General features: G+C 41.5%; 1 protein-coding gene across 1 annotated transcript in view; it reads left to right on the top strand.

Annotated features, from left to right (window-relative positions):
* The window catches only part of Marchf3 (membrane associated ring-CH-type finger 3), a 116,009-nt gene that overhangs the window by 50,389 nt on the left and 37,792 nt on the right, over positions 1-27,828 (top strand). The window contains exons 2-3 of the mRNA XM_048357677.1: positions 19,039-19,281; positions 23,136-23,340. Coding sequence (XP_048213634.1) covers positions 19,094-19,281; positions 23,136-23,340 — 393 coding nt within the window. The 5' untranslated portion in view covers positions 19,039-19,093. The remainder of the gene's footprint in view (positions 1-19,038; positions 19,282-23,135; positions 23,341-27,828) is intronic.

Consider the following 27,828-nt stretch of genomic DNA (forward strand, 5'->3'; position numbering starts at 1 on the left):
AGCTGGATAGATCAGTTAGCCTTGTTTGCATCATATGCACTGTCATCTCAGATTAGTTTTGTTGCATTCTCCCCTAGAAGACAAGATGCATAGAATATGTCACCATGAAAGCAGAACTTAATAAAAATCATGGTTCAATAGTATTCCTATCCAGTTCCTTATGACCTAGATATCTGTCAGTTGTAAGTTTCCCTTCCCTTTACCATATCCCTGTTTTGTGTTTTTTTTAAGCCATACATTCTACCCTAATGTACCTAGTAACACCTAGACAGGTCCTGTGCACTGTGTAAACAGGGAAGGGAATACCTGCTTCCTATGAATACTGACATCAACTGATGAAAGTAGAAATATAAATTCAGTTTGCATCTCTCCTTTGTTGTTGTTAAAGAAAGTGCAGAGATATACAATGTGTGTATTTCTCAGGCTTTGCATCTCTGTGACAAAATAATCTGAGATAATAAAATTAAAAGCAGGAATTATGCATTTCGTTCATTATTTCAAAGGGTTCATGGTTTATTGGCCCTGTGTCCTTGGGAAAAACATCATGGCGGTGGTGGTAGTGGCATGTGACAAAGTAGCTTCTTCATCTCATTACAGACAGGAAATAGAGGGAGACAGGAAGGGGCTAAGGACAAGATATTCACAAGGACCCACCCTCAATGACCTACTTTCTCTAACTCCCCAATGCTGTGATCCTGTTATGAATCCAAGTGAATGATTAATGTAATGATTGGTTCAAAGCCTTAAGGAGCCAATCATTTTCCAAAAGCCCCATTAGCTGAGACTCAAGTCCTCAGTACATGAAGCTGTGTGATCATATCGTGAGGCAAGCCATCATAGAACCGTTTGTTCCTCTGTACCTTCACTAACTGCTATGTCACTCTGGGGCCAAAGTGGTACCCAGTCTTCAGAATGATAGAAGTAAAGTTCCCAGCATTGTGGTGAGCCATTTGGCTCTTCTTAGAACCTAATGTTTATGCTCAAAGGCAAAAACAAAGGGAGACAGTTTTTATATTGTAGTTGTTCTGTGCTTTAATTAATGCTCTCTGTACATTTCACCATCTAGTAACACCTAGTTTCTTAAAGTTCTCTATGTGTCTGAGTGTGTGTTCTCAGTTTCCCATTGTTTCCAGGTTTGTTCTGGTCCCTCCCCAGCCCAGTATCCCAGGATTTTATCAGGCTCTCTCCTAAGCTATACATAACATACTGATCATGAGAGCTACCACCATGCTAACACCCACTAGGTAAATCCTCATGGGATAATTGCACAGTGACAGTAAGAGTGTCACTTTCCATTTTTCCACAGTTAGGCAAATTTACATGCAGAGAAGTTAAATAACTTATACAAGATGGACTGGTGGCCACTGCCTCATGTGTTCAGTTCTCAAGCAGATATTTGAAGATAATGTGGTGATTTCCTGCTCCTATTCTAGTCAAGTTGATTATTTCCACATGATTCAATGTCATTTACTTTCTTTCCATTGTGCTTATGTTTGAATTTTTCAATAGAGATTATATTTCAGTTAATCTCTAGGATAGTAAGAGTTTCTGGTGAATTGTTAGCAAAAAGACCAGATTAGGAGTAGAGTCTATGGGGTTCTTTAGGTATAGGAAGGGAAAGGGGATATCAAAATTGAAAGACAAAGGACAAAAAGACAGACCATACCAAAAGCAATACTTAAAAAACCATTTGGTGTAAATCAACTGCACAACTCTTAGGTGGAGAGGAAAAGGGGGGAGGGGGGAAAATGAGGAAGGAGGTAACAAGTTGAACAAGAAATATACTCACTGCCTTACATATGAATCTGCAACTCCTCTGTACCACACTTTGACAATAAAGAAAAAAGTTTAATTAAAAAAGGGCAGGTTTAAGCTTAGTATTATGGCTCACTTATATAATCTCAACTACTTGGGAGGAGGTGGAGATCAGAAAAACTGAGGTTCAAGGCCAGTCTAGCAAAACACAGTAGCTAACCCCCATTTCAAACAATAGCTGAATGTGGTGGTACATACCTGCCATTCCAGCTATGTGGGAAGCATAAATTGGAGGATCATAGACCAGGCCATCTCCAGGGGAAAGTGAGAGCCCCTATTCAAAAACTAACTGAAGTAAAAAAAGGAAAGTTGAGGGTGTGACTCAAGTGGTAAACTACTACCTAGCCAGTACAAGTCCCTAAGTTCAAATCCAATTGCTCTTTATCCATACCAAGAAAAAAATAATATATATAATATACATATATGTATGTATAAGGTCAATGTGTGTGTGTGTGTGTGTGTGTGTGTGTGTGTGTGAGGAGGATATGTTTTGTTTACATTACTCAAGAAGTCAAGAACTGAAAATATACCTGGAAAACCACTCATAAGTAAATACTTTTTCAGTACAGAACCACTCAGTAGAAAGATTCTCAGTAAGAACTGAATTGTTTTGTTCATTTATTTAAAAAGCTTACACTTTTCTTTCACCTGTTTCCAAAGAAAATGTTTGTGCTTTTTCAGAGTGTGCACATGGTTTCCACTTGCAGAGTTATAGATGCTTCCTGCCACTTCTTGGCTAAGCAGCATTCACAGAGCTCCAGTGAAGACAGAACAGAGCTCTTCCAGCCTTACCCAACCTCCTCAGCATGGCATGTTTCCTCACCAGTCCTCTTCTTAGACCAGCAACCCCACTTTGGCATCTGAAGAGCCATTGAAGAGTCTCCTCTAATGCTAACCCTCTGACCTCCCTCCTCTTGCTGCTTTGCTTTTCTACACTCACTAGAATAGAAATAGAGTGTCGGGGTTTCCCAAAATACACATTTTTCTTGAATGCTTCCCCCTTGAAGTCTTGACTGAGCCAGCATATTATTGTCCCATTATCACTCCATTGTAATATCTGCCTGACAGATGCCTGTCAGTAAAACAAGATGATAATGGGAAGAAAATGTCCCTGCTAAAGCAGAAATCCCTGTCAGTCTCAGAAACACTTGTCATCCATAAGGAGGGCTTATAAATGCATCAGTAGGGAATTCCTATGAATGGCCTTATAAGAGAGAAGAAGAAAAGAAAGCTGTTTCTCATACTCATTCAGATTCTTCCCCTGGTAGAAGCTTTCCCAGTGTGTATCATGGTGGAGCAGGATGGCAAGATGGCACCTGCAGACTTCATTGGATAAGAACCAATTACCAATGTATCAAAGACAAAGTCTAAGAAATACAAACTTGGACTAGTCAGTTTGCAGAGGCCTTAGGTCTGTCCAACCTCATCCACCTGTTTGGGGTATCTAATAAATAATATTGAAATGGGACCTTACAGGGGACAAGAGGCATCAATGATCTATACAGTAATAAACAAAAGAAAGGATCTTTCAGAATGATTCTCATGATAATCAGCAAACATAGAAAGCCTCTGTGTACAAGAAGTGTGAAGCCTCAGGGAAGACTGTCACCCATGAAGACAAGTGTCTTAGACACTCAGGCTGGTGAGGATCTTCTGCCTAAGATTACTGAAAAGGGCTGGGGGCATAGGTCAACTGTTAGAGAAATTTCAAGACCCCAGATTCAACTCCCAATACTGCCAGAAGGGGAAACAGAGAATTTAAATGGAAGAGACTAAATTCTCACCTTAGTTTGCATCCCTGGAATCCACCAATCCAGCTTTCTGTATTTGTGGATGCAACTAAAATATCAATCCCTTCCTCTCAATATTGTCAATCATGGGAAAGAATTAAGTGGCAATTGTGCTTTTTGTGTGTAAATTATAATTCAGGACAACCAAGTTGTACAATTGCTAAAGAATTGCTCTTTGCAAGACAATTCCCATATTAACTAGTGCAAGGACGTTATCATTGGAAAAGCATATTTACACAGCCACAAATAAAGTAAGTAATTCAGGCAGCTGCCATCATAGATGCATTCATTAGGGCTTTAGAAATACATAAATAGAAATTCCCCAAGCCCAGTAAAAGTGGGATAGCTATACATTACTTACCTTATATGTGGTATACTATAAAGTACACAGCACCGTCTATGAATTCTTTATTGCCCAAGACTTGAAATTGAAATTAATCAAATCCATATAGTTCTAGAAAATACAGGGGGTGGAAGAACAAGTAGATGGTACCACAAGAAAAGGACCAAATTAAGAAAGTAGATATTGGGACAGGACTCTAGAGGAGCTATGTACAAACTACTTCAACCTGACAAGGGAAGAAGCTATAGGAAGAAAGGGAGGTGCTGTACACAAATAAGAGAGACTTAAAATACATAAGTCCGAATGTGGTATGTACAACTTGAGCCATGGAAACAAACTGATAATAAAAGATTTTTCAAGGGCTGGGAATGTGGCTAGTGGTAGAGTGCTTGTCTAGCATACATGAAGCCCTGGGTTTGATTCCTTGGCACCACCTAAATAGAAAAAGCCAGAAGTGGCACTGTGGCTCAAGTGGTAGAGTGCTAGCCTTGAACAAAAGAAGTTCAGGGGGGCTGGGGATATAGCCTAGTGGCAAGAGTGCCTGCCTTGGATACACGAGGTCCTAGGTTCGATTCCCCAGCACCACATATACAGAAAAAACGGCCAGAAGCGGCGCTGTGGCTCAAGTGGCAGAGTGCTAGCCTTGAGCGGGAAGAAGCCAGGGACAGTGCTCAGGCCCTGAGTCCAAGGCCCAGGACTGGCCAAAAAAAAAAAAGAAGTTCAGGGACATTGCCCAAGCCCTGAGTTCAAACCCCGGGACTGGCTAAAAACAAACAAACTAACTAAAAGATTTTTCAAGACAGCTGGGGGTCTGAGTATTGGATAATAATGGAGCATTATTAAATTTGTAGAATAATGGTTTTGTGGTGACATAAGAATAATTGACCATATTTTTTAGACTCATACTGACTTATATAGAGTTATATAGAGTTATATAAATAACATAACTTCTGGGATTTGCTCAAAAATTCTTAATTGGAAGGAAAAAGGAAGGAGAGAGAAAGGAGAAAAAGAGGGTGGAAGAAAGGTAAAACCAAAGTGACAAAAATCTTGATTCAATTTTTACATTGAAATGTGGTATATGTGGATTTTCTGCAATATTCTATTTAACATTCTTATGATAAAATATGAAGGAAAGGAAGAACAAATCTTTCTCAGGGATGATAATAGACATCTCTTGCTTACAGAAAAGATAGGAGCTATGACCCAAATGGTCATTATCAGATTATTCAAATTTTGGATTTTTAAAATTTTTTTCTTGGTAGTACTAGGAACTCAAAGCATCCTACTGGCTAGGCAGGTGCTCTATAATACTAAGAACTCGAAGCATCCTGCTGATTTGGCCAGTGCCCTACTACTTGAGCCATGTTCCCCGTCCATTTTGCTTTAGTTTTCTGTTGGTGTTATTTTGGCTTGATTTGGTTTTTTTGTTTGTTTCAGATAGAATGTCCAGTTCTTGTCCAAGGGCATCTTTAGATTGTAATCCCCCTAAGCCTCCCTGTAGCTTGGACTAGCAGGTGCATGCCCCCACACCACCTGGTTTACTTATGTTTCTTAAGAATTCCTTCATTAAAAAGCTAAGGTAAACTAATTTTGTTGGAGTTGGGGGTAGTAACTAGAAACTAACTCATTGTTTTGCATCAGGCAGTTGGAGGAAAATTAGGGAGACCGTCTCCAGTGGTAAAGCTAGTGCTGAGCGTAGCTGGAATGATTTGCTTCCTTCAGCAATGTACGCTGGCCGGTCTCTAGGGACTTATCTGGCTACATGTGTTTTTCACATTTGTTAGTGAAATTGGAGACTGCAGAATAAAACACTGCCCTCAGGAACATTGTGATAATTTGTGACACACTAGAGATTTTTAAGTCCATAAAGCAAATGGGGGTAAAAATCGTTCTTTTTACCCTGTATGGCAGTAAAGACCTACTGTATTAGGCATTTTGAAAACAGAAAATGAATAGTGCTATGAAAACAGAAAAATATACTCATACTATTGCCACTAATAGTGTAATTTTGTGTCAATTCTAAATAAAAATGAGTCAGATAAAAATTTAAAAGTGTAATCCACAGTGTGTTATTTAGTTGTTTGTCCTCAATAATTACGTAATCTGGTGTCCATATAAAATTGAGTTAAGAAATCTCACCTATTATTTCTGGCAGAGCTGGATATATGGAGAAAGGAACAGTCCGGTATTTGATTCAGGACACTTATTGTGGTGAACCAAGGAACTTCAATAGACCTTCTGATGGACGAGCCCTCTGTGTGGCTTGATGTATTCGGACATTTCTAATAGACTTCAATGCTTGACTTTCATGGAGGATAGGGAGAAAGCGGACTGATCCTCATGCTGAAAAAGGCCAGGTGGAATCAGCACTCCACAGGTGGAGCTAAGAGAGGCCACTCAGCACTGATGGTTCAAGTGCTCAGATGCAAGTGCTAAGGTCAGGATTGGGTGCAGGTAAAGCAGGCCAGGAGCATGTGCAGGAGGAATATGTGCTTTGGTTAGAAAAATAATGTTCTAGACATTCTTTTGAAGAGCTTAGCAAAGTATTTTAAGTTGAGGTAAGTAGGAAATAGGTATAGTATTCAAGTCAGAAGATCCTGTTGGCTAATTTCATGGTTAACAAAAATCCAGGAAACTAAGTGATAAAGTGATCTCAGGTAACTGGGTCCTTAGCTGTGTGTTCCTTTATTCTTGCACTTATTTCATAAGACTGGACCCATGTGGGGGAACTAATAAAAAAGAATCTGTAAGTTTTGTGTGTACTTAGAGAGAACAGTCCCTAAGGCAAATCATCATCATCATCATTCTCTAGGGTACTTCTGAGACTTTTACCTTTGTTTATATAAGACTGTCAAAGAAGATGTTAGGTCTGCACCCCTGACCATTTGTTTGCCTGGGACCACAACAGGGTAGTAAAGGTAGTAAAGCAGAGGCAGGCAGGTTATGTGAATGGACCAAGAGGTGAGATCTGAGAAACCACTTTTTCCATGACCTGGCTCCTACTGTTGTGAGATGACTGTTGCACTACAGTCTTGAGTATCACCATTGCCCAGAGCCCTCTGTGTGCCAGGCACACATGTCCTTAGGATCAGGGAGGAAACAGGCTCAGTGTCACACAATTTCCTTGAATATGTAAGTACCTGGATGGCAGTTCAAAGCCAGATATCCCTGGTCCCAAGCCAAGACTCTGTCTCCACTCCCATCCAAGACTCCCAGAGAGCCTGAGTCAAATGCCAGACTTTTAAAAAGGTAATGCAGTAATACCCAGAGACGCAGATAGGTTGTCATTTCTCAACTGTGTATGATGAACACTGGTGCTTGGAGACTTTTAGTAATGCGAAGCATTATAGTAGGGAGTCCATTTCTCTAATGCCAAGGTCAAAGCTAAAAAGCAAAATCCAAAGAGCTCTTCACTCTGCACTTGCCTTAATGCTCCTTGGCAGGCTGAGTAAACATATTTGTCCTTGTGTGTAGATGGAGGGCAATGTGGCCACATGTCTCACTGATACTTGTGGGTCTGTAAGCATTTCAGGGAATATCCAGGCCACAGCCACCAGCCTGTAGTAGAATGCAGAACTTGGCACTGCCCTGCAAAGGGACAAGCTTACAACTATCCTCATGGCTTCTGTGAAACAAGAAATAGAGAAGGCCTAAATATTCCTGGCTTAAAATAAGCAAGCACCTGGTTTTCTCTTGGTGTGCCGGATTCTGGACTTAAGAGTTCACATGTGTGTGGACTAATGCTTGGCTCTGTGCAGAGGTAGATAGGGTTAACGTTACAAAGAAAATCCCAATCAACTTTTTTTTTTTGGCCAGTACTGGGCGTTGGACTCAGGGCCTGAGCACTGTCCCTGGCTTCCTTTTGCTCAAGGCTAGCACTCTGCCACTTGAGCCACAGCGCCACTTCTGGCCGTTTTCTGTATATGTGGTGCTGGGGAATCGAACCCAGGGCCTCATGTATACGAGGCAAGCTCTCTTGCCACTAGGCCATATCCCCAGCCCCCCAATCAACTTTAATGGTAGGCATTCATTGGCATGCTAATAGAATATATGCATGAACTAGCAACAAATTAGAAACTTCCTGTTGAGAGTGTGTTTTAGTCACTGTAGCTGGGATGTCTATATCTATTTGAGCAGATATCCATTGTAACATTCTCTGCCTCCCTTCCCTCATACCTGCTGCACAGGGAGCTGTTTAGCACTGGGCTCTCCAAATACCATTTGAAGGCTACACTTTTGTTTTTCCTCTCTTGTTAATCACCATTATTCTGATTTGCCTGCTCCCCTTGCTATAGTGGGGGCGGGGGGAAAGACTTGATTCAGGGCCTTGAGCTCTAAATTAGCTTTCCTACTCAAAGCTGGCACATAACCACTTGAACCATGCACCTACTTCTGGCATTTTGCCAGTTCATTGGGGATAAGAATCTTGGATTTATCTACTTGGACTGGTTTTAAACCTGGATCTTCACATCACAGAATCCTCCTGAGTAGCTAGGATTACAAGTATGAGCCATCTTGCTCTCTCGCTCTCTCTCTCTCGCTCTCTCTCTCTCTCTCTCTCGCTCTGTGTGTGTGTGTGTGTGTGTGTGTGTGTGTGTGGTACTGGAGCTTGAACTCAAGGCCAGAGTGTTCCTCTTTCATTTTTTTAGATGAAGGCTGGTGCTCTTATCACTTGAGCCACACCTTCTCTTCTTGGTTGTTTGCTGGTGAATTAGAGATAAGTCTCATGGACTTTTCTGCATGGGCTGATTCTGAACTGTGATCTTCAGATCTCACCCCACTGAATAGCTAAGATTACAGGCACGAGCCACCATCATATATTTTCCCTTGCTGCTTTTCAAGATGATGCTGTCTACAACCCATCTATGAACCCTACTTCCCCACCACTTCACCAGCTCAGCAGGGCTCAGTGTGTAAGAACTAGTTGTTATTTACAAGTGTAATTCAGATATTGCTGTGCCTTTGAACACACAGGATTGTTGGGGGAATTTTTAATTGCCATTTTCATCTATCTAATTAAATTTAAATGGCAAAAATGGACAGCCTCCAAAATCTGAATTAATCTCATGAGAACGTCTTCAAGGGAAAAATGCGTAAATACGATAATTGGTGTTTGATTTGCCTTTAGCAGAATGAGAAAATTTTTACCTAGATGAAGAGAAAATATAATGATCTTAAATGAGAAAAAATAAAAATATTTACCTGATGCCTCTGGTACCTCTTGTGGCTAGAATCAGCATTAATTATATGGATAGGAAAAAATAAATAATTGAATCTAACTTTAAAATAGGACAGTGGAAAAGTGTTAGGTAAGTGCCACTGTTTCTGTCTTGTCTGATGCTAGTCAGGTTTCTTCTTCCCCATGGTTCCTTGTTGGTATTTCCACATCTGAAGAACGAGCTGCTATTTCTCCCACCCCAATCAAAACCTCCTTCATGCTCAGAAGTAGACATTTCACCTACTTACTGTGCTCTCCGCATAACAGGAAATAAGGAGAGATGTGTCTTAAAAAAATTCATTGTCAGCCACTGTTTCCCTCTATAGACACATCAAGTTTCTGATAGAATGTTTATAAAAGACTTAGATGGTCACTTGATTTGGAATGACAAACTTTGTGCTCTACATAATGAAGTCAGTGAAGCATCCAAAAAAAATGTGTAATTTGGAAGCGTGGGTCTATAAGCACAGCCTTGCCATGTCTATTTAGGTTTAATGAAGCAGCTACTTTTTAACTATACATTCTCAGTGAATAGACTCCTTGGTGTGTTTTTGGAAACTACAGTGTTGCTGGTAATCATGTCCCAGCAATCTCTTTGAGAGCCTTTGTATCCTGTTCTCAAAAGAAATGGGCAGCTTTTACATGCTAATGGCTTTGAAATTAGTCATTTTCTCCATTTTCGTTGGAAAGAAAGGTCACTGTATGATATCCTATCTTTCCTCATGTGCACTAAACATCCAAGATCTTCTGAGCTCATCAACCATGCGGTGCACTTTCTGGTTTTAACATGCTTGAAAAGCCAGGAAAATGTTCTATCAAAGAGCACTCCTGTTCTCAGAGACTGCTCTTAGAATTCAGTCTGCAAAGCTTAACTGGAAGAGGAAAGTTCCTGGGAAGGCCATTATTGCTATTTTTTCTTACTTCATTCACTAACTGGCTTGTGTTACCCATTCATTGATCTCATTAGAGGAGGCTGGAGACTGTGTTCCCTGAACATGCAGCCCCTGGAAGAAAGCTTCATTTCTAAAGCAGATGGGCTCATGTGAAGGTCAGGCTTCTGGGTCCTGAACCAGTGTTAATGATGAAGAACAGTGTGGGAGCCAAAAGGCAGCTAACCTGTCGGTGGTTTTTTAGTGATATCCTCCAAACTTAGGGCCCCATTGCCTTCTCCTAAACTACCAAAGGCATGGATGTTGGGCCTTCCCATCTCTGTAGCCCCAGTTTAGGACTAGGGAACACTCCAGACCCTGTAATGGCTTGTCCTTTTCCAGGGAGGCATTCTTCCCCTGAGCTAAATCCCCAGACCCTGGCTTGTACTTTTCCTTAGGAAATAAGGTTGAATTTTGAGTTAGCTGGACCCCATACTGCCAGAAACTTCTAAAAACTATTTTAGCAAGTTCTTGAAAACTTTTATACACTTGATTGTAGCCAAAAGGCATAGAAGCAAAATCATTTTTATCAGATATATTTAAAAGGGGTTGAAGACATAGCTCAGGCAGTCAAGAATCAGACAATGAGCAAAAGTATCAAATCAAGAGTTCTAATCCCAGTCTTGGATTCCTCCCCCACCAAAAAAAAAGGAGAGAGAGAGAGAGAGGGAGAGAAAGAAAGGGAGGGAGAGAGAGAGAGAACAGTAAAAGAAAAGAAGACAAAAAGAGTCAAAAACTTGCTTTGTTGAACCGCTCCAGTTGTAGAGGTGACTACGGGTCCTTCAGAAACATTTGTAAATAGGAAATGTCTATTATTTCGTCTTTTAAATTGTTTTGTTGTTGTTGTTGTTGTTGTTGTTGTTGTAAGAATGCTTAACCTAGATACAATGTCCTGTGTTCAATTCCCAGTACCAGAAAAGAAAAAACAAGAAAAAAAGATCACTTAACCTGAGATCTACCAACTTACCCAATTTTTAGTGTATAGTACATTATTTTTTACTATGGTTGAAATGTCAGCCGTATTTAATACCTGTTTTCAATGACAGTAACATGGTCAAAATTGGTTGGTTATGATTACAATGTCAGCAGATCTCTAGGGTATATTCATCTTGCCTGACTGAAACTTCATGCCCACTGATTAGTACTAGTTTCAGGTACCATTACTATAGTTTGTTAGTACTTACTTAAACTTCAAAACTGGTTATTGAGTTTAAATTTGGAGTCCCAGGCTTGCTCCAGGTTTCTTCTCTGTGTGCTTCCCATGTAGCTCCCTTATGACCAAGTTAGGGCCAGCTAGCACTCACACACTTATGCTCTTGCATAAACATTGTGGGTAATGTTTTTGTGTGTACTGGTCAAGGCATAGGCACTATCCCTGAGCTTTTTTGCTCAAGGCTACAACTCTACCACTTGAGCCACAGCTCTACTTCCTGTTTTTTAGTTAATTGGAAATAAGAGCCTCATGAGCTTTCCTTCTCTGGACTGGCCTTGAACTGTGGTCTTCAAATCACAGCCTTCTGAGTAGCTAGGATTATAGGCATGAGCCGCCAGTGTCCAGCACCTTGTGAGTAATTTTTGTACTCAAAAATATGTGCAAGCAGAATAGTTTTCTGCCCATCCTCAACCTGCATCTAAGTGACTAAAGTTTATTTGGCACTAAAATTACAGTTCTGATACAATTAGACCTGAAAAGGAACTTGAAAGTGACTTGCGTTTTATTTTTTGCTACAGTTATAATTTCCTAGGTTAGTTAAGATAATGGTAGATGCTATCACAAAGAGACCCAAGTATCTCAAGTATCACAGCAGTCTTCATCATTTACTGTTATTAAACATTTTTTATGAATGCATGAAACATGTTCCATATGTGACATACAGGACTGAGGAGGAATGCTCCTTGGCCAAGAAATGAAGTGATCCAATGTCATAGTTCAAATGTGGCTAAAAGGTGTAGTATGGGCTGGGCACCAGGGGCTCATGACTGTAATCCTAGCTACTTAGAATGCTGAGATCTGAGGATCATGGTTCAAAGCCAGCTCAGACAGGAAAGTTCATGAAACTCTAGTCTCCAGTTAACCACCAAAAAGCTAGAAGTGAAGCTGTGGCTCAAATGATAGTGTACTAGCCTTGCGGAAAAGAAAAGAAAAAGCTGAGGGACAGCACACAGGCCCTAAGATCAAGCCCCAGGACCAGCATTAAAACAAAAAGGGAAGGTGCAGTGGGGATAGGTTGACCACTATGAGGGAAAATGGTTTTAAAAGTCAAAAGTGAGACAGGCACTTATGACTTACTCCTATAATCCAAGCTACTAAAAAGGCTCTGAGACCTGAAAGTTGTCAGATCAAAGCCAGACCAGGCAGAAAAGTCTTCAAGACTCCAGCTACAATTAATCAGAAAAGTGCTAGATTATATGTATTGTTCTAGTAGTAAAGTATCACTGGTGAGCAAGCAAGCGAGTGAGAGCTCAAGGCCCTGAGTTCAAGCCCTACTACCAGCACACATATTCAAAAGTCAGAAATGTGGCCTAAACTAGAAAAAGAACAAGGATATAAAACAGTTTATAAAATACAAATTATATGTATGATACATACAACCTAAAAAGCATGGTCATATGTATTACTTTGTGCTGTGGTTTGGATGTAGTTTGTCCCTAAAAGAAACTTGCTCTCCAATATGACTTTCAATGTGGTATTCAAACCTTTAAGTAATGTAGCCTATAATCCTAGCTACATAGTACAAGTCCATTGCAGAAAATGATGTTAGCAAAACCCCATTTAATCAATAAGCCAGGTGTAGTGCACATGCCTATCATCTCAAGTAATTGAGAAGTTGTAGATAGGAGGATTACAATCTGAGGTTGGCCTTAGGCAAAAATAGGACACCTACATGAAAAAATAATTAAAGCAACAAAGGGCTTTGGCATGGCTCAAATAGTAGAGAGTCTGCCTAGCAAATAGAAGGTCCTGAATTCAAACTTCAATGGAGGAGGAAGAAGAGGAGGGGGGAGGGGGAAGGGGAGGAGACAACGGATCCTAGCTCCTAACGGAAGGTATTCAGGTCACTGGGGATGCTGCCTTCTAGAGATATCAAGGAAGTTTTGTAAGATCCCACTTGATTCTCCTGGGAGTTAGTTGTTACAGAAAAGGGAGCCTGACTTCTAAAAGAGCTCTGGTTTCCTGTCTCTGTGATCACTGCCTTCTGCACAAATTCCCACCATGATGCCACTTGCTATGACATGACCCTGCTGCAGAAGCCCTCATAAGACCACGACCATGCTGTCTGGACTTCATCCTCCAAAACTATGAGTTTAATAAGCTTCTCTCTTTTTTCAAAAGTTACTTAGCCTTAGGTATTCTGTTATAGAATGGAAAAACTAACTTAAAACATTTTGTTTTAAGCCTTACAACCAACCAGGTAACCTGGCTTGCAAAATATTAACACTGTAATTTCAAATAATCAGGACAGTCTGAGAGGCTGAATGATTTAATTTCAGTGACTAGTGAGCCAGTACAAATGTTTAGGTCTTATGCCTGTAAGAACAGAGCTCTTTTCCTAACTTTATCATCTTTATGGAAGTTTGGCAGGGGGCTGCGACTGGTAGACTGCTGAGACACAGGGGCTGCCAAGGTGAGAAAGATGTGCTTCCCTACCCATTTTCATCCATTCCCCATATCCTCATCATTCCAGCCATGTATGTTCTCATGGAGATCACTTACCAGTGCACAAACTGTCCCAGAAACTCAAAGATGGTTACCTGCAGACTAGCTGGGTCTCCCACTTTTGTAAAATCTGTATTCTGTCTTTTTTAGGGCTGTGTTTAAGTTAGCCACCTTCTCTATTTTCACTGTCTTCTTCTGACCCACCTACTCCTTCTCTTTTCATTGTGTGCATCTGAGTTTGGCTAGTGCCAAATCATGATTTATCCTCAGCTTGAAAAAGAAATTATACAAGATATCAAATTCAATGTAGAACGTTTCCTACTGGTGTGATTTGATACATCAAGTGTGTGTTTATCCTACTCGCTGTCAGCACTATGTCTTTGAGAAATCTTAGGGAGAGGAATTTTTGGATGGACTAGGAAGCTACCTTCCCTGGAGAAGTGTACTGATATTGATAAGAAAGCAATGAAAAAATGGTGCTTGAAATTTTTTCAGGAAGACCAATACCAGGCTGCAAACTAGCAGCCCATCTCCTTGTAGCATCCAAGACAACAGCCCGCTGTTTTCCCAGATGGCTCTGAATATGACAGGGAAATGTGATGGGCCATTTGTCACTGCCCTGGGTGCAATATATACATACCAATTGGTGTATCCAGACTGCAGGTCCACTCTTGACTGCCCCATTCTTGCAACTCAGTTTTGGCCTTCCTTCTCACTGAGATCAGGGTTCCTTCCACTAGATCCATCCTGAGGAGCTGGACCAACTCAGCCATCCTCACACTGATCAAGCATGCCCAGGCTCTGGGTAATCCGTACCACTCCATTGTTAAGTCACAGCATGGCCTTTTAGGATTGTTAGGATTCATTGCTGGCACACCGGTCTTCTTATGTCAAAAGTATTCTGATGTGTGGTGTCTAGAAGATATCTGGTATGTTCTTCAGGCAGGATTGGACTGGAAGGAGTGTCATTCAGCTTGGTCCTAGGTTGAATGAGAGCTTAGGGGCTCTTGGATACAAGCTTCTGCAGAGATGGCACAAAAGAGCTACACCCATATGATCACATAAGATGATGCCAAGTAAAATGAACTCCTTGGGCTGGGGATATGGCCTAGTGGCAAGAGTGCCTGCCTCATATACATGAGGCCCTGGGTTCGATTCCCCAGCACCACATATACAGAAAATGGCCAGAAGTGGCGCTGTGGCTCAAGTGGCAGAGTGCTAGCCTTGAGCAAAAAGAAGCCAGGGACAGTGCTCAGGCCCTGAGTCCAAGCCCCAGGACTGGCAAAAAAAAAAGAAAGTAAAATGAACTCCTTGTTACGGAAGAGTTATACCACTGTTGTAATTATTATCAACATGCCATGTTAAATCGTACCTTTTGTATTTTTTTGGTTTTTTTTCCTGTCTGTTTGTTTGTTTTGTTTTGTTTCTCTTGTATTCCCTTCCTGTGGTTGTACCCCCGCTACCACTATATCTCATCTGAATACCCTGGATACTGTTTATATGGGTATTAGAACTGGGGAAGGGAAAGGGAATATCAGAATTGACAGACAAAGGGCAAAAAAAAAAAAAGACAAACCATTCCAAAAGCAATACGTACAAAACCATTTGGTATAAGTCAACTGCACAACTCTTGGAGGGAGAGGGGGAAGTAGGGGAAAAATGAGAGAGGAGGTAACAAGTAGAACAAAAAATGTACTCATTGCCTTACATATGAATCTGTAACCCCTTTGTACCACACTTTGACAATAAAGAAAAAAGTTTAATTTTTTTAAAAAAGAATGCTTGGAGGAGAAAGAATAGGTTTCTTTTGTCCCTTTTTATGTTTTTTTTTTTAATTTTTTGGCAGTACTAGCATTTGAACTCATGGCTTTGTTCTTGCTAGACAATCACTCTACCACTAAGCCACTTCTCCAGACCTTGGTGTCCCTTTTTGCCTAACTCGGTGCTCAGTACCTCTGCAAATGGAATGAGAGATCGGGTAGCTGATGATATCCCTTTGCTTATGAAATGAAGTGCATCATCCAGAAGGGAAATTACAGATATGACATAAGCCTAAAGGCAACTCTGCTTTTAGAATATTTTAAGGGCATTTTATTGTGAACTTAGATCACACATTTAAACTTTCTTTGATGAGGACCTAATATAAGTGAACAGATGTGCATAAGTGGTGTTGCCTAATGCCTGACAGCTTGGTTCCATTGACACACTGCACCCCTCCCATTTGACACCCCCTCACCCTCCCAGCACCCTGCAGTTCCATCTAATGTAGGGAGGGAGCTTCTGGCTGAGTTATACAAAACCTGAAAATAAACTCTCAGAGTGCATCCAGACATAATGATTCCATGAGGCAAGAAGGTCACTGTGTCTGCTTTTCCTGCCAATACACCCCTGGCTCTTTATCTATGGCTGCCTTGTGAAGCAAGAGAGCTGTGCCAGGAAGCTGCACTTTGTGGCTGGGAGGCATTATGAGAATTTAAAATCATGTCAATGGGGTTTTGTAAGCGTAGGCTGGAGGAGGGACTTACACAGTTTTAGAAGAGGATCATCTCTTAATAATCCTTTTGTACCCTGGCTTGAGAGCTACTATCACTCAGTTTAAAAAAAAGAAAAAAGACTGATCCTAGCTACAAACTCTACCCTCCCAATTCTGCCCAAAAAACAGTTTTTAATCAATCCCCCAAAAAATATATTGTGATTATCTCATTGGGTTTTATTGTTTTCTCTCTATAATGTTCATTTCTTGCACTTGTAACATACAATAAAGCAACAGATCCTGCTTAAAAAACAAAACTGTACCCTGTGTACCAGTTATACCTCTGTAGATGTGTTTCTCTGAATATTCAGTACTGGTGTAGTGAAGTGGCATGGATGGAAGAGCCCTCTCCTGTGATGTGTGTCTCATGACGTCGCTGAGGTTCGTAAGCACAGGTCTCTCCATTCCAGAGGGCTACTGGTGGAGACATTGCCCAATCTGTGTGGACTTGTGGCCACAAAGCATGTGGGAGAAAGATGCTTCTGGATGCAGACCGGCTACATATCTCTGCAGCAAGGAGGGGATGATGACCGCATTCACTTGTCTCAGGATAGCATGCAGTTCAGCATGTGCTTGTGAAGAGGGAAACTGTGCACTCAAGTTCACCTGGAAACACTGGCTTGAAAAGTACTGAACTGAGAATGCCCATTTGATGTATATCATAACAGAAGTTGTCCTGTTTTCCAGACCATTATTTTTTTTTTTTTTTGCCAGTCCTGTGACTTGGACTCAGGGCCTAAGCACTGTCCCTGGCTTCTCTTTGCTCAAGGCTAGCACTCTACCTCTTGAGCCACAGTGCCACTTGCAGCTTTTTCTGTTCATGTGGTGCTGAGGAATCGAACCCAGGGCTTTGTGCATGCTAGGCAAGTACTCTATCGCTAAGCACATCCCCAGCCCTCCAGACCATTATTAATCAAGTCAAATGTAATAAGTAGAGACAAATACGTGGGAAGAAATAAATGAGAAATCCCAAATATCATCTTGGAGTGGCAAGTAGGGGAAGACAAGGTTTTTTCTATTCAGGTTGACTGGGGTATTTACTATCCAGGCTGCTTATTCACATGAATTCAGTCTAATAGCCTTCCAGCTAATCCTAACACTGCCTACCTTGCCCTGTGGAGCTTGAGGTGAGAAGACTGGTAGAAAGAACCCGAGGGCTCTGGGATCTCACCTGTGGACATAAGTTTCTTCAAAAGCCTTTATGTCTTATGCATCACACAGTGACTTACCTACTGCTGGATACAGTGGGGTCCTAATGCTTCACATTTGAGGTCACTAACTACCCATGTACCACACAGATCAATAGCAGAGTTCTTTAAAGTTTGTATGATAGAGTTTATCAGGGATGCTAAGGTCATAATCAATAATAATAGATTATTTGTAATTGGTGATAGAGATTTTATTCATCACTTTCTAACATTCTCTTTCATGTTTCCTTATGATAATGTGAGTACTCTTGTATTTTTAGCTAGTATACAAACCAACAGAAAAATTAATGCCACTGTATTTGTTTTAATATCCATTTGAAAAAATTGGATTGGGTGTGTGGCTAGGTGTTAGAGCACCTGCTTAACAAGGGCAAAGCCCTGAGTTCAAACCCCAGTAACAGGTCATTTTGTGGGTAATTATGAAAGATAGGGGTTAACTTTTTGGGTTCTTTTTTTTTTTTTTGGCCAGTTCAGGGCCTTGAACTCAGGGCCTGAGCACTGTCCCTGGCTTCTTTTTGCTCAAGGCTAGCACTCTACCACTTGAGCCACAGCCCCACTTCTGGCCATTTTCTATATATGTGGTGCTGAGGAATCGAACCCAGGGCTTCATGTGTACACTAGGCCATATTCCCAGCCCTGGGGCGGGGGAGGGGGGTTAACTTTTTAAAGGAAGATTTTTTTTGTTTTTTTTTTTTTTGTTTTTTTGGCCTGTCCTGGGGCTTGGACTCAGGGCCTGAGCACTGTCCCTGGCTTCTTTTTGCTCAAGGCTAGCACTCTGCCACTTGAGCCACAGCGCCGCTTCTGGCCGTTTTCTGTATATGTGGTGCTGGGGAATTGAACCCAGGGCCTCATGTATACGAGGCAAGCTCTCTTGCCACTAGGCCATATCCCCAGCCCCTAAAGGAAGATTTTTTTCAAGAGGTATTCAGTAGTAATTGCACTATGGAACACAGGGCAAAATTCAGAAAGGTGGGACAGTAATTGATTGATACATATTTGGTAGATTTTCTCTAGAATATTTTACTTGGCCTATTCCTTGTATTTTTACTACTGTGTGTGTGTGTGTGTGTGTGTGTGTGTGTGTAATCTTAGTGTGTCAGAATGAAGCCACATGGAGAGTAAGTTGCTTACAAGAAAAAATAGTTTGAAACTTTTAATAATGATGTAAGTAACTCACAGAATGTCAACAAAGACTCATTGCTTCTCTGGTGCGGCAAGAGAGAACTGCTGTCTTCTCTTTAGATTTAGGCTTCAGAGCCGTCATTCCATCCTTAGAAAGCAGGGCTTCTGAATTCTTACAAACAGCAGTTCCTGCTATCTGTTCATAATCACATCCTCTGTTTCTTGTGGGGTGCATAAGTACAGGCACCTGTGAAGGACAGGCATGTGCATGCATACTTGTAGTAAATAAGATAATGTGATACATCTGAGATACCCCAATATTTTTTATTAAATAATAACATCATAATGTTAGTGGCCTGTTATTCTCCTCTTTCTATTAACCACCCTACCCAAGTAAACTATTTTCTGATCTCTCTTAGATGGAAATCCTCTATGAATGTAGAAGCCATTAGCGAGTAATTGCTGTCTGTTGCCATGACAACCAGCCGCTGCAGTCACCTGCCTGAAGTCCTGCCAGACTGCACAAGCTCAGCTGTGCCTGTGGTGAAGACTGTGGAGGATTGTGGCAGCCTAGTGAATGGGCAGCCACAGTATGTCATGCAAGTTTCAGCCAAGGACGGGCAGTTGCTGTCAACAGTAGTGCGGACTCTTGCCACCCAGAGGTAGTACCACATTTGCAACAAATGAATCTATAATTGATCCAGAGAACTATTTGTCAGATGGAAAATGCTAAAGGGAATTCAATTAGTGCTCAGGTCTTTGTGTCAAATGAGAGAAGGTTCTGGGGGAAGAAAGAGTACATAGGTTTTGTCATCACCATTTCTTTAGCAACAAGACATAAGCTAAATTCACATTGTGGAGTATTTTGCTTGAAGTCACATTTGCAGAAAGCCATTTGGCTAAGGATCTCACAAGATATGGGGTTGCTTGCTTTACATTTGTTACTGTGACTTACTATGGTAATAACACTCTTGTCTCCAGTAGCTAACAAAAGTAGCCCTTTGTTAGACTAGAATGAAGAAGGCACCTGCATTCAGACAACTAAGCCAAAGTGATTGGATTGGTGGCAGAACTTTTGAAGTAACATTCTAGTGTGCATGTTGCTCAGCACCACTCAGTGAATGCACTGCTGGGGCTCCTCCCTCCCTAGGCAAATCTCCTTTCATAGAAGGCAGCTTCTGTTGTCCCTTCCTTCACCTTCTGTGGCTCCCATCTATAGCTTTCACATATACTCCAACCTGGGAAGTAATTGCCAAAACTTCCTCAGCTTGTTCTTCTCTGTGATGAGCAATGCAGAGATGAATGAAAGCTCTGCACAGCTTAGAGGCCACTTACCAAGGTGGCACTTGGTTCCTGGGAGTCATCTCTTATGTCACCGTGGCCCAGTAGTAGATTGGGATCTGTAAGCTGCCAAGCTAATAATTGTTCCTTGTCTTCTCCAGCTTTCTTCCAGAATTAGTAAATGGGACTTTTGACCTATGAATTTAAAATTTTGTTATCTCCACCTGACTTCCCCTAAGTATCAGTGCTGACACTTCTGGCCCTGAAAAAGGAACACTTATCCATACCTTGACCACTTGCCTAAGTGTGAGTGGTCAGTTAATTGCTGTTGTACAGACATAGGCTCACAGATTCCCCACATGTGCCTGCAGCCAAGACTGTAGCAGCATCAGACTGAACATTATGGTCCTCAGACATGGAATCCTATCCATTCATACTGTAAATATTGTCTATATGTATGCTATTTAATATTCATGTGGATTCCATAGAAGAAAAAAATAAAAATGTGATATATATCACTTCTTAGAGAACTTCTCACCATTAGGACTTAGAACACAATGAAGTGGTAAGCACCATTGTGAGACTGGATGACTGGATGTACACCAACTACCCTAGCAGCCATCAATCACCTTGGATGATCAGGAAGGCCAGGCTGGGTTGAACTGAGTCAATGTCTGTCTATCTATTAGACATTTTTTTTACTGGCTCTCCTACTACATAGTAATGTGCAACATAATATTGCAGATTTTCTCATATACGTGTTTGGCTCAAAGCAAATGAAGAAGGCCCAGAGGAAAAAAGTCACCTCTGTCACATTTCTTTCCCCTCACTGAGCATGAGTGGATCTTTGGGGACAAGTGAGAGGGAAATCCTTTATGTTAATTCCATTCTAACCTTCACTGAATCTGAGGATCATTCTAGATGGCCTCTGGGAAGCAGCAGCTTATCCATGGCTGTTTCCACGTGGATCATAGACAGTGTTAAAGAAAGTGATGGGTCAAGGACCTAACTCACTGTCATCCTTGGGGGAGATGAAGAGAAAAAGGGGTAGGAGTGTGAGAAGGATGGTCTTAAGGTTGTCATGATCACACTTTTAGAACCTATTCTGTTGGGCACCGGTGGCTCACACCTATATTCCTAGCTACTCAGGAGGCTGAGAGCTGAGGGTCATGGTTTGAAGCCAGCCCTGACAAGAAAAACTGTGAGACCCTTATGTCCAATAAACTACCAGTAAAGCTAGAAGTGGAGCTGTGGGTCAAGTGGTACACTGCTAGCCTTGAGCAAAAGAAGCTCAGGGATAATGCCCATGCCCTGAGTTCATACACCAGGACCAACACACACACACACACACACACACACACACACACACACAATGTTCAGCAAAGAATAATACAAGGAACATGGAAAGATATGGGTCAAGAGGAGGACAGCCTTCTAAAAGCTACAGAAGCCAATGAGAGGGAAGATCATCTCAGTTTGATCCCTCCATGGGCCATGGACTTTATGTGGTGATGTTTGTATTATATGACCTTCCCTGATCTGAGATTTTCCACAAGTGACACTAGCTACCATTAACAAGGTATGTGATACGTGATGATCCCTATTCTAAACTTCTGATCTGAAATATCTTTTCTCATCCTCACAATCATAATAGGGAAGGCATCATTCTTTGTGCTCATTTTAGAAATTAGGGGACTGAAGGTACAGGAGATGAAGTTACTTACCCAAAGTTAGCTGGCAAATAAGCCTCAGAGTGGGATATGAGCTCAGGCAGTGGGTGGCAGAGCCTGCACTGGAAACTATTAGTTATACTGTCTGCCTTTATTAATGAACAGGAATTATTATTTTTCAATATAAGAACTCTAAACAAAGTAAGACTAGAGTGGTGCAAATTCACTTCTCATTTTCAATATAGTCTCTTTAGCATCCTAGAAAGCACTTCCAAAAGCTCAAAGGTCTCAGCTTTGTGCCTGGCTGTCTGCAGTTCTGTGTGGTGGCTTCAGGGCTGGTTGCTGGGTTCAAGCTCTTGCTCTCATTCTCCACGGTACTGAAATGAGAAATGAAAGGAACCTTTAGGTATACATGTGCACTATCTAGTTCAAAGGATACAATTTGTCTAGAAAGTACAATTGGTCTCCTTTCAAATGAGCTTGCATCCTTTTTCTTTTCTTTGCCAGTCCTGGGGCTTGAACTCAGGGCTTGGGCTCTATCCCCTAACCTCTTTGTGCGCAAGGATGGCATTTTCCTACTTGAGCCACAGCACCACTTCCAGCTTTTTCTGAGTCCTTTATTGGAGATAAGAGTCTCTGAACTTTTTTGCTCAGACTGGCTTCAAACCACAATCCTCAGATCTCAGCCTCTTCCTGAGTAGCTAGGATTATAAGCATGAGCCACTGGCACCTAGCTAGAACTTCTATTCTTCTTTTTTTTTTTTTTTTATTGGCCAGTCCTGGGCCTTGGACTCAGGGCCTGAGCACTGTCCCTGTCTTCTTCCCGCTCAAGGCTAGCACTCTGCCACTTGAGCCACAGCGCCGCTTCTGGCCGTTTTCTGTATATGTGGTGCTGGGGAATTGAACCTAGGGCCTCGTGTATCCAAGGCAGGCACTCTTGCCACTAGGCTATATCCCCAGCCCTAGAACTTCTATTCTTAATAATAAAGAACAACTTCTATTTTTTTATTGGTAGTTTACCTAAACTTTACATATGTTCAAGGTAAACAACACATTGCAAGTCAGGTACTGGTGATTCATACCTGTAATCCTAGCTACTCAGGAATCTGAAGATCACGGTTCAAAGACAATCCAGGCAGGAAAATCTGTGAGACTCTTATCTCCAATTAACCACAAAAAAGCCAAGGTGGAGCTGTGGCTCTGGAAGCATGCTAGCCTTGAGCATAACAGCTCCACAACAGCACTCAGGACCAGAGTTCAAATGCCAGGACCAGTACCAAAACAAAAATGCTCATTTTAACTTATCTTTTGTCCCTGGGCCACATCTGGATACCCCTTATTTCTTCATATAGATAAAGTAGATGGCCCAAGTGCCCTGATGTATCCAGAGTCACCAGCCTCGTGTCTAAAGTCCAGTGTAAACATCTAAAGGGCCTTAAATTAAAGCAAGCATCTATTCTGAACACTAGCATTGGGGAGAGCCCAAAGGAAACAGAGACAGAGGCCTTCCACATGGCAGTGGGTCACAGCCCAGTGACAAGCAGATGCCCCTCCTTCTCTTGCAGCCCCTTCAATGACCGGCCGATGTGCAGAATCTGCCATGAGGGCAGCAGCCAAGAGGACTTGCTTTCTCCATGTGAATGTACTGGGACCTTGGGGACCATTCATCGGAGCTGTCTGGAGCATTGGTTGTCCTCCTCAAACACCAGCTACTGTGAACTCTGCCACTTCAGGTTTGCAGTTGAGCGAAAACCCAGACCATTAGTAGAGGTCAGTAAGTGGGGTGTGTTCTGCATACTTAGCTGTAATGAGCAAATAATGTCGGCTTCTATGTCTGGGTCACACACACCCTGAAAACCCTGCACAGTGTCACTGAGGCACAGTAATGGCTCTTTAAAGTGTCAGTGAGTGAGTGAGTGTATGTGTATGAGAGAGAGAGAGATGCAGGGGGCAGAGAGAGAGAAAGAGAGACAGAGAGAGAGACATAAAGAAAGAGAGATCACCAACTAGCTCACTTGGAAGCAAAGCGACAGAGGGTAACTCACCTCCATAAAGGGGGAGACAAGAAATTAAAAGAAACCAGCTTAAGATAAAAAGGAAGTTTGGAGATATGGTCTATCTGCATACCATTTTGGAGCCATAGACAAATGGGCACATTTAGGCTGCATTTCCTAAGAGGTTTCCATGAGAAAATATGGCTGTATAGTACAGTGGAGTTTTGACCCAGACTTCTTGGGTTCTGTAACCATGGATAAGTTACCTACCTCTTTAAATTACTGTAATTTAAAATAAAACAGAATAATTCAGGACATATACACAGTGTTAAATAAAAACTCTTTCCTGGGAAATTATTTACAACCCCTTTCCAGCTAATCTCGAAATTCAAATTCCTTTTTCAAGAATGTGTGTATGTGTGTCTGTGTGTGTGTCTGTGTGTGTCTGTGTCTGTGTGGTGCCAGTCCTGGGACTTGAACTAAGGGCCTGGGCCATATCCCTGAGCCATTTTGCTCATGGCCAGCACTCTACTGCTTGAGCCACAGCTCCACTTCTGACTTTTTGGTGATTAATTGGAGAAAAAAAGTCTCATGGACTTTTCCTGCCCAGGCTGACTTCAAACCATGATCATCAGCTCTCAGCCTCCTGAGTAGCTAGGATTAGAGGTGTGAGCCACTGGCGAGTAGCAGGCATCTTTCTTTCTTTATCTTTTTTCTTTCTTTCCCTTCCTTCCTTCTTTCCTTCCTTCCTTGCTTCCTTTCTTCCTTCCTTCCTTCCTTCCTTCCTTCCTTCCTTCCTTCCTTCCTTCCTTCCTTCTCCCTCCCTCCCCTCCCTCCATTCTTTCTTTCTCTCTCTCTCTTTCTTTCTTTCTTTCTTTCTTTCTTTCTTTCTTTCTTTCTTTCTTTCTTTCTTTCTTTCTTTCTGTCTGTCTGTCTGTCTGTCTGTCTGTTATGGGGGTTGAACTCAGGGCCTGGGCACTACCCCTGAGCTTTTTCTCTCAAGGCTAGCACTCTACCACTTTGAAATACAGTGCCACTTCCAGTTTTCTGGTGTCTAGTTGAAGATAAGAGTCTCATAGACTTTCCTGCCCAGGCTGGCTTTGAACACAGTCCTTAGATCTCAGCCTCCTGAGTAGCTAGGATTACAAGTATGAGCCACTGGCACCTGGCTGGAATTTCTTTTCTTTTTTTTAATTTAATTTATTTATTTATTGAACACAAATTTTTTTGACAAGGTGTTGTGCAAAAAGGGTACCGTTACATAGTAGGGCAGTAAGGCAGTAAGTGTGTTAGTAACCCTGTCAGTAACCCTTCTGTACAATACCCTAATTTTAACAATAAAATTTTATATTTTTTTGAAAAGGCAGTCTCTCTACTCAATCATTAAAATTGCAGGACAGCCAAGCACCTCAAGCCATAGCTTGAGCTGTGGCTCAGGTGATAGAGCACTAACTTGGAGGAAAAAAGCTCAAAGATAGTACCCAGGTGCGTATGCACACACATACACACACACACACACACACACACACACACACACACACACACACACAGATTCTTGAAAAAGGAATTTGAATTTAGAGAGCAGCTAGAATTAGCTGAGATTAGTTGTGAAAAATTTCCCAGGAAAGAGTTTATGTATGTGTGTGTGTTTCAAGAGACACAGAATTCATCTTTAGATCCAAGATCTACTGTGGTATTAATCAAAAGAATTGGGGGAGGGCTGGGGATATAGCCTAGTGGCAAGAGTGCCTGCCTCGGATACACGAGGCCCTAGGTTCGATTCCCCAGCACCACATATACAGAAAACGGCCAGAAGCGGCGCTGTGGCTCAAGTGGCGGAGTGCTAGCCTTGAGCGGGAAGAAGCCAGGGACAGTGCTCAGGCCCTGAGTCCAAGGCCCAGGACTGGCCAAAAAAAAAAAAAAAAAAAAAAGAATTGGGGGAGGAGAGTATCAGACTCTTTCTTCCCTTTCTTCTACCTTCAACTTTTACTAGTCAATTCAAAACTGGATACTGATAAAAATAAATAAATAAACAAATAAATATTTTAACATATTATGGGGTAGAGCTATTAGAAAGGGATTAAGTAAGACACTGTGCATGTAATCCAGACTTGTAAATTATATCCATATTCCAGCAGCTGCCCCAGGGATACCTACAGTTAGGACTGGAACTAGAAATCAAAAAAACCTTGGATACCAATTAATAAGTGTGTTGGTCCCAAGGCACTGACAGCTCTGGAGCATTCTGTGTATACATTCTCTTGGTTTTGACCTTGAAGATTGAATCAGAACTTCAAATTAGAGCTTGTTTTAGCTATGACTTACTTGCCAAATGGCACAAAATTTATTTGACTTATCCCCGCAAACTCTATACTTAAGACTCTGGATCAAGTAATCTTAATTTAGCCATGTTGCCACTGACATCTACTTTTTTTGACATTTACTTTTAAAAATTCATATTTTTAAAGTGCCTGTCAGGAATGTGGCCATGGGCCAGAATTACTGGGATTTAACATTTCAGACCCCCTCTTGAGAAGGGGAAATTTAATGAACTAACAAACAAATGAGATAATTTCTCAAGCTCAATGCAATGGCAAAAGTAAAAGGGAGCCTCCTTCTTTCCAGAAACATCTTGGAATCTCCCCAATTTGATAATGCAGCTTCCCTTAAGGGAGCTGGCTTCCCAGAGTAAGGAAATTCTGCCCTTGAATCAATTTTATCCACTAGTTTTCTTTACTGCTATCTTCTGAAACAAGAAAATTTTCATTTGGGCTCAGTAAAAATCCCTTGTATATACACATAATAGGTAACAAAAAGGAGTGGACTATTCATGCCTGTGCATATGCATACATGTGTACACACACCTTGGTTTTTCTAATAACATGTATGTGTCAAATCACTGGGTAAACCTTTCTGATTGTAGACAAGGCAACATACCTACACGCAGAGGCTTCTTCAAAGCTGCCAGTGTCTGGTCACAGACAGTCTCCAGAGTCTCAGGCAATTGTTATTAAACCAAGAAACAGAGCAAATGACCTTGAGAATATGTGAGGTGCTCTACAAGATTTAGGGCCTTGCTGACACAAACTTCACCCAAACAGTCACCACTGGTGAAGTTTTCATTGCACAAATGGAATGTGACAATTTTCCGAGTTAATGATGATTGAACAAGTTGAAAGTGAAAGGCAACTTTTCTCAAGCAGAGAGAGGCTGGTTGTTTGATCGTCCTAGGGCGAAATGAACTTACTGTTTGACCACAAGCAATAAAAAGTTGTCTTTGGTTTCTCAGCTGGAGGACAAACGAGAACCAGATGTGGGCAGATTTTTAAACAAATGACATTACTAATTGACTTTTCACCTCTTAACAAAGGACAGGCTTATTCATAGTGAGCAGTGCTCTTCAATAATATTACTTTGGGATAAACAAGCATCTTTTCTTTTTCTTTTTTCTTTTTTGCCCATCTACTATCCACCAAATCTGCCTGTTTGGGTTAAGGATTAGGAGGAACTTTATTTCTCATTTCTACTCTTTTAATTGCTTTAATCATTACTTTGTTTACTAGTTGGCTCAGCCTTCTCATTAAAGCAGAAAAATTCCATAGCATTTAATTTTAAAATCGATGTGACAATAACAGCTCTTGTTGCTGGAGGAAGCAGTTTTAAAAGTCATTTGTAAATTTTATTTGTCATCACATAGATGCTAACTTTAGTAGGAATTACTTCAGCACCTCAGACTTGCACTTTTCAGTAACCCCTCTCAGACCTTCCTTCAACACAACTCTTCAATCTGCCTTTACACCCTGTCTCCAAAGCACCTCATCCCATCCCTCCCTCTGCGGCCAGCAGTCCAGTGTCCTTTCAACCAGTCCAGAACCAGGGCTGTTCTACATACACAAGCTGCTGTATGAAGTCTTTCTCCCATCCTCCCACCACAAGGGTGATTTTCTTCTATTCACACTGATTTTATTAGGACCTCCTAACTGGAGATCACCTCCCTACTTTGCTACTGACCATCTGTGTGGCCATCTGTGTCACTTGGCTCAGTTTTTCTGAACTTCACTTCAGAAGGAGGTGAGCAAGAAGCTCTGCTTTGCATGACATCTTTTCATCTCTATAAAGCTAAAAGTTCTTATGTTAAAAACAACAACAACAACAACACACTCTATCCAGACACCAGTTGCTCACTATAATTGTAGCTACTTAGGAGGCTGAGATCAAACCCAGGCAGAAAAAGCAATGAGATGCCATCTTCAAAATAACCAAC

The sequence above is a fragment of the Perognathus longimembris genome, chromosome 11, assembly GCF_023159225.1.
Source record: "Perognathus longimembris pacificus isolate PPM17 chromosome 11, ASM2315922v1, whole genome shotgun sequence".
NCBI classification, from domain to species: domain Eukaryota; kingdom Metazoa; phylum Chordata; class Mammalia; order Rodentia; family Heteromyidae; genus Perognathus; species Perognathus longimembris.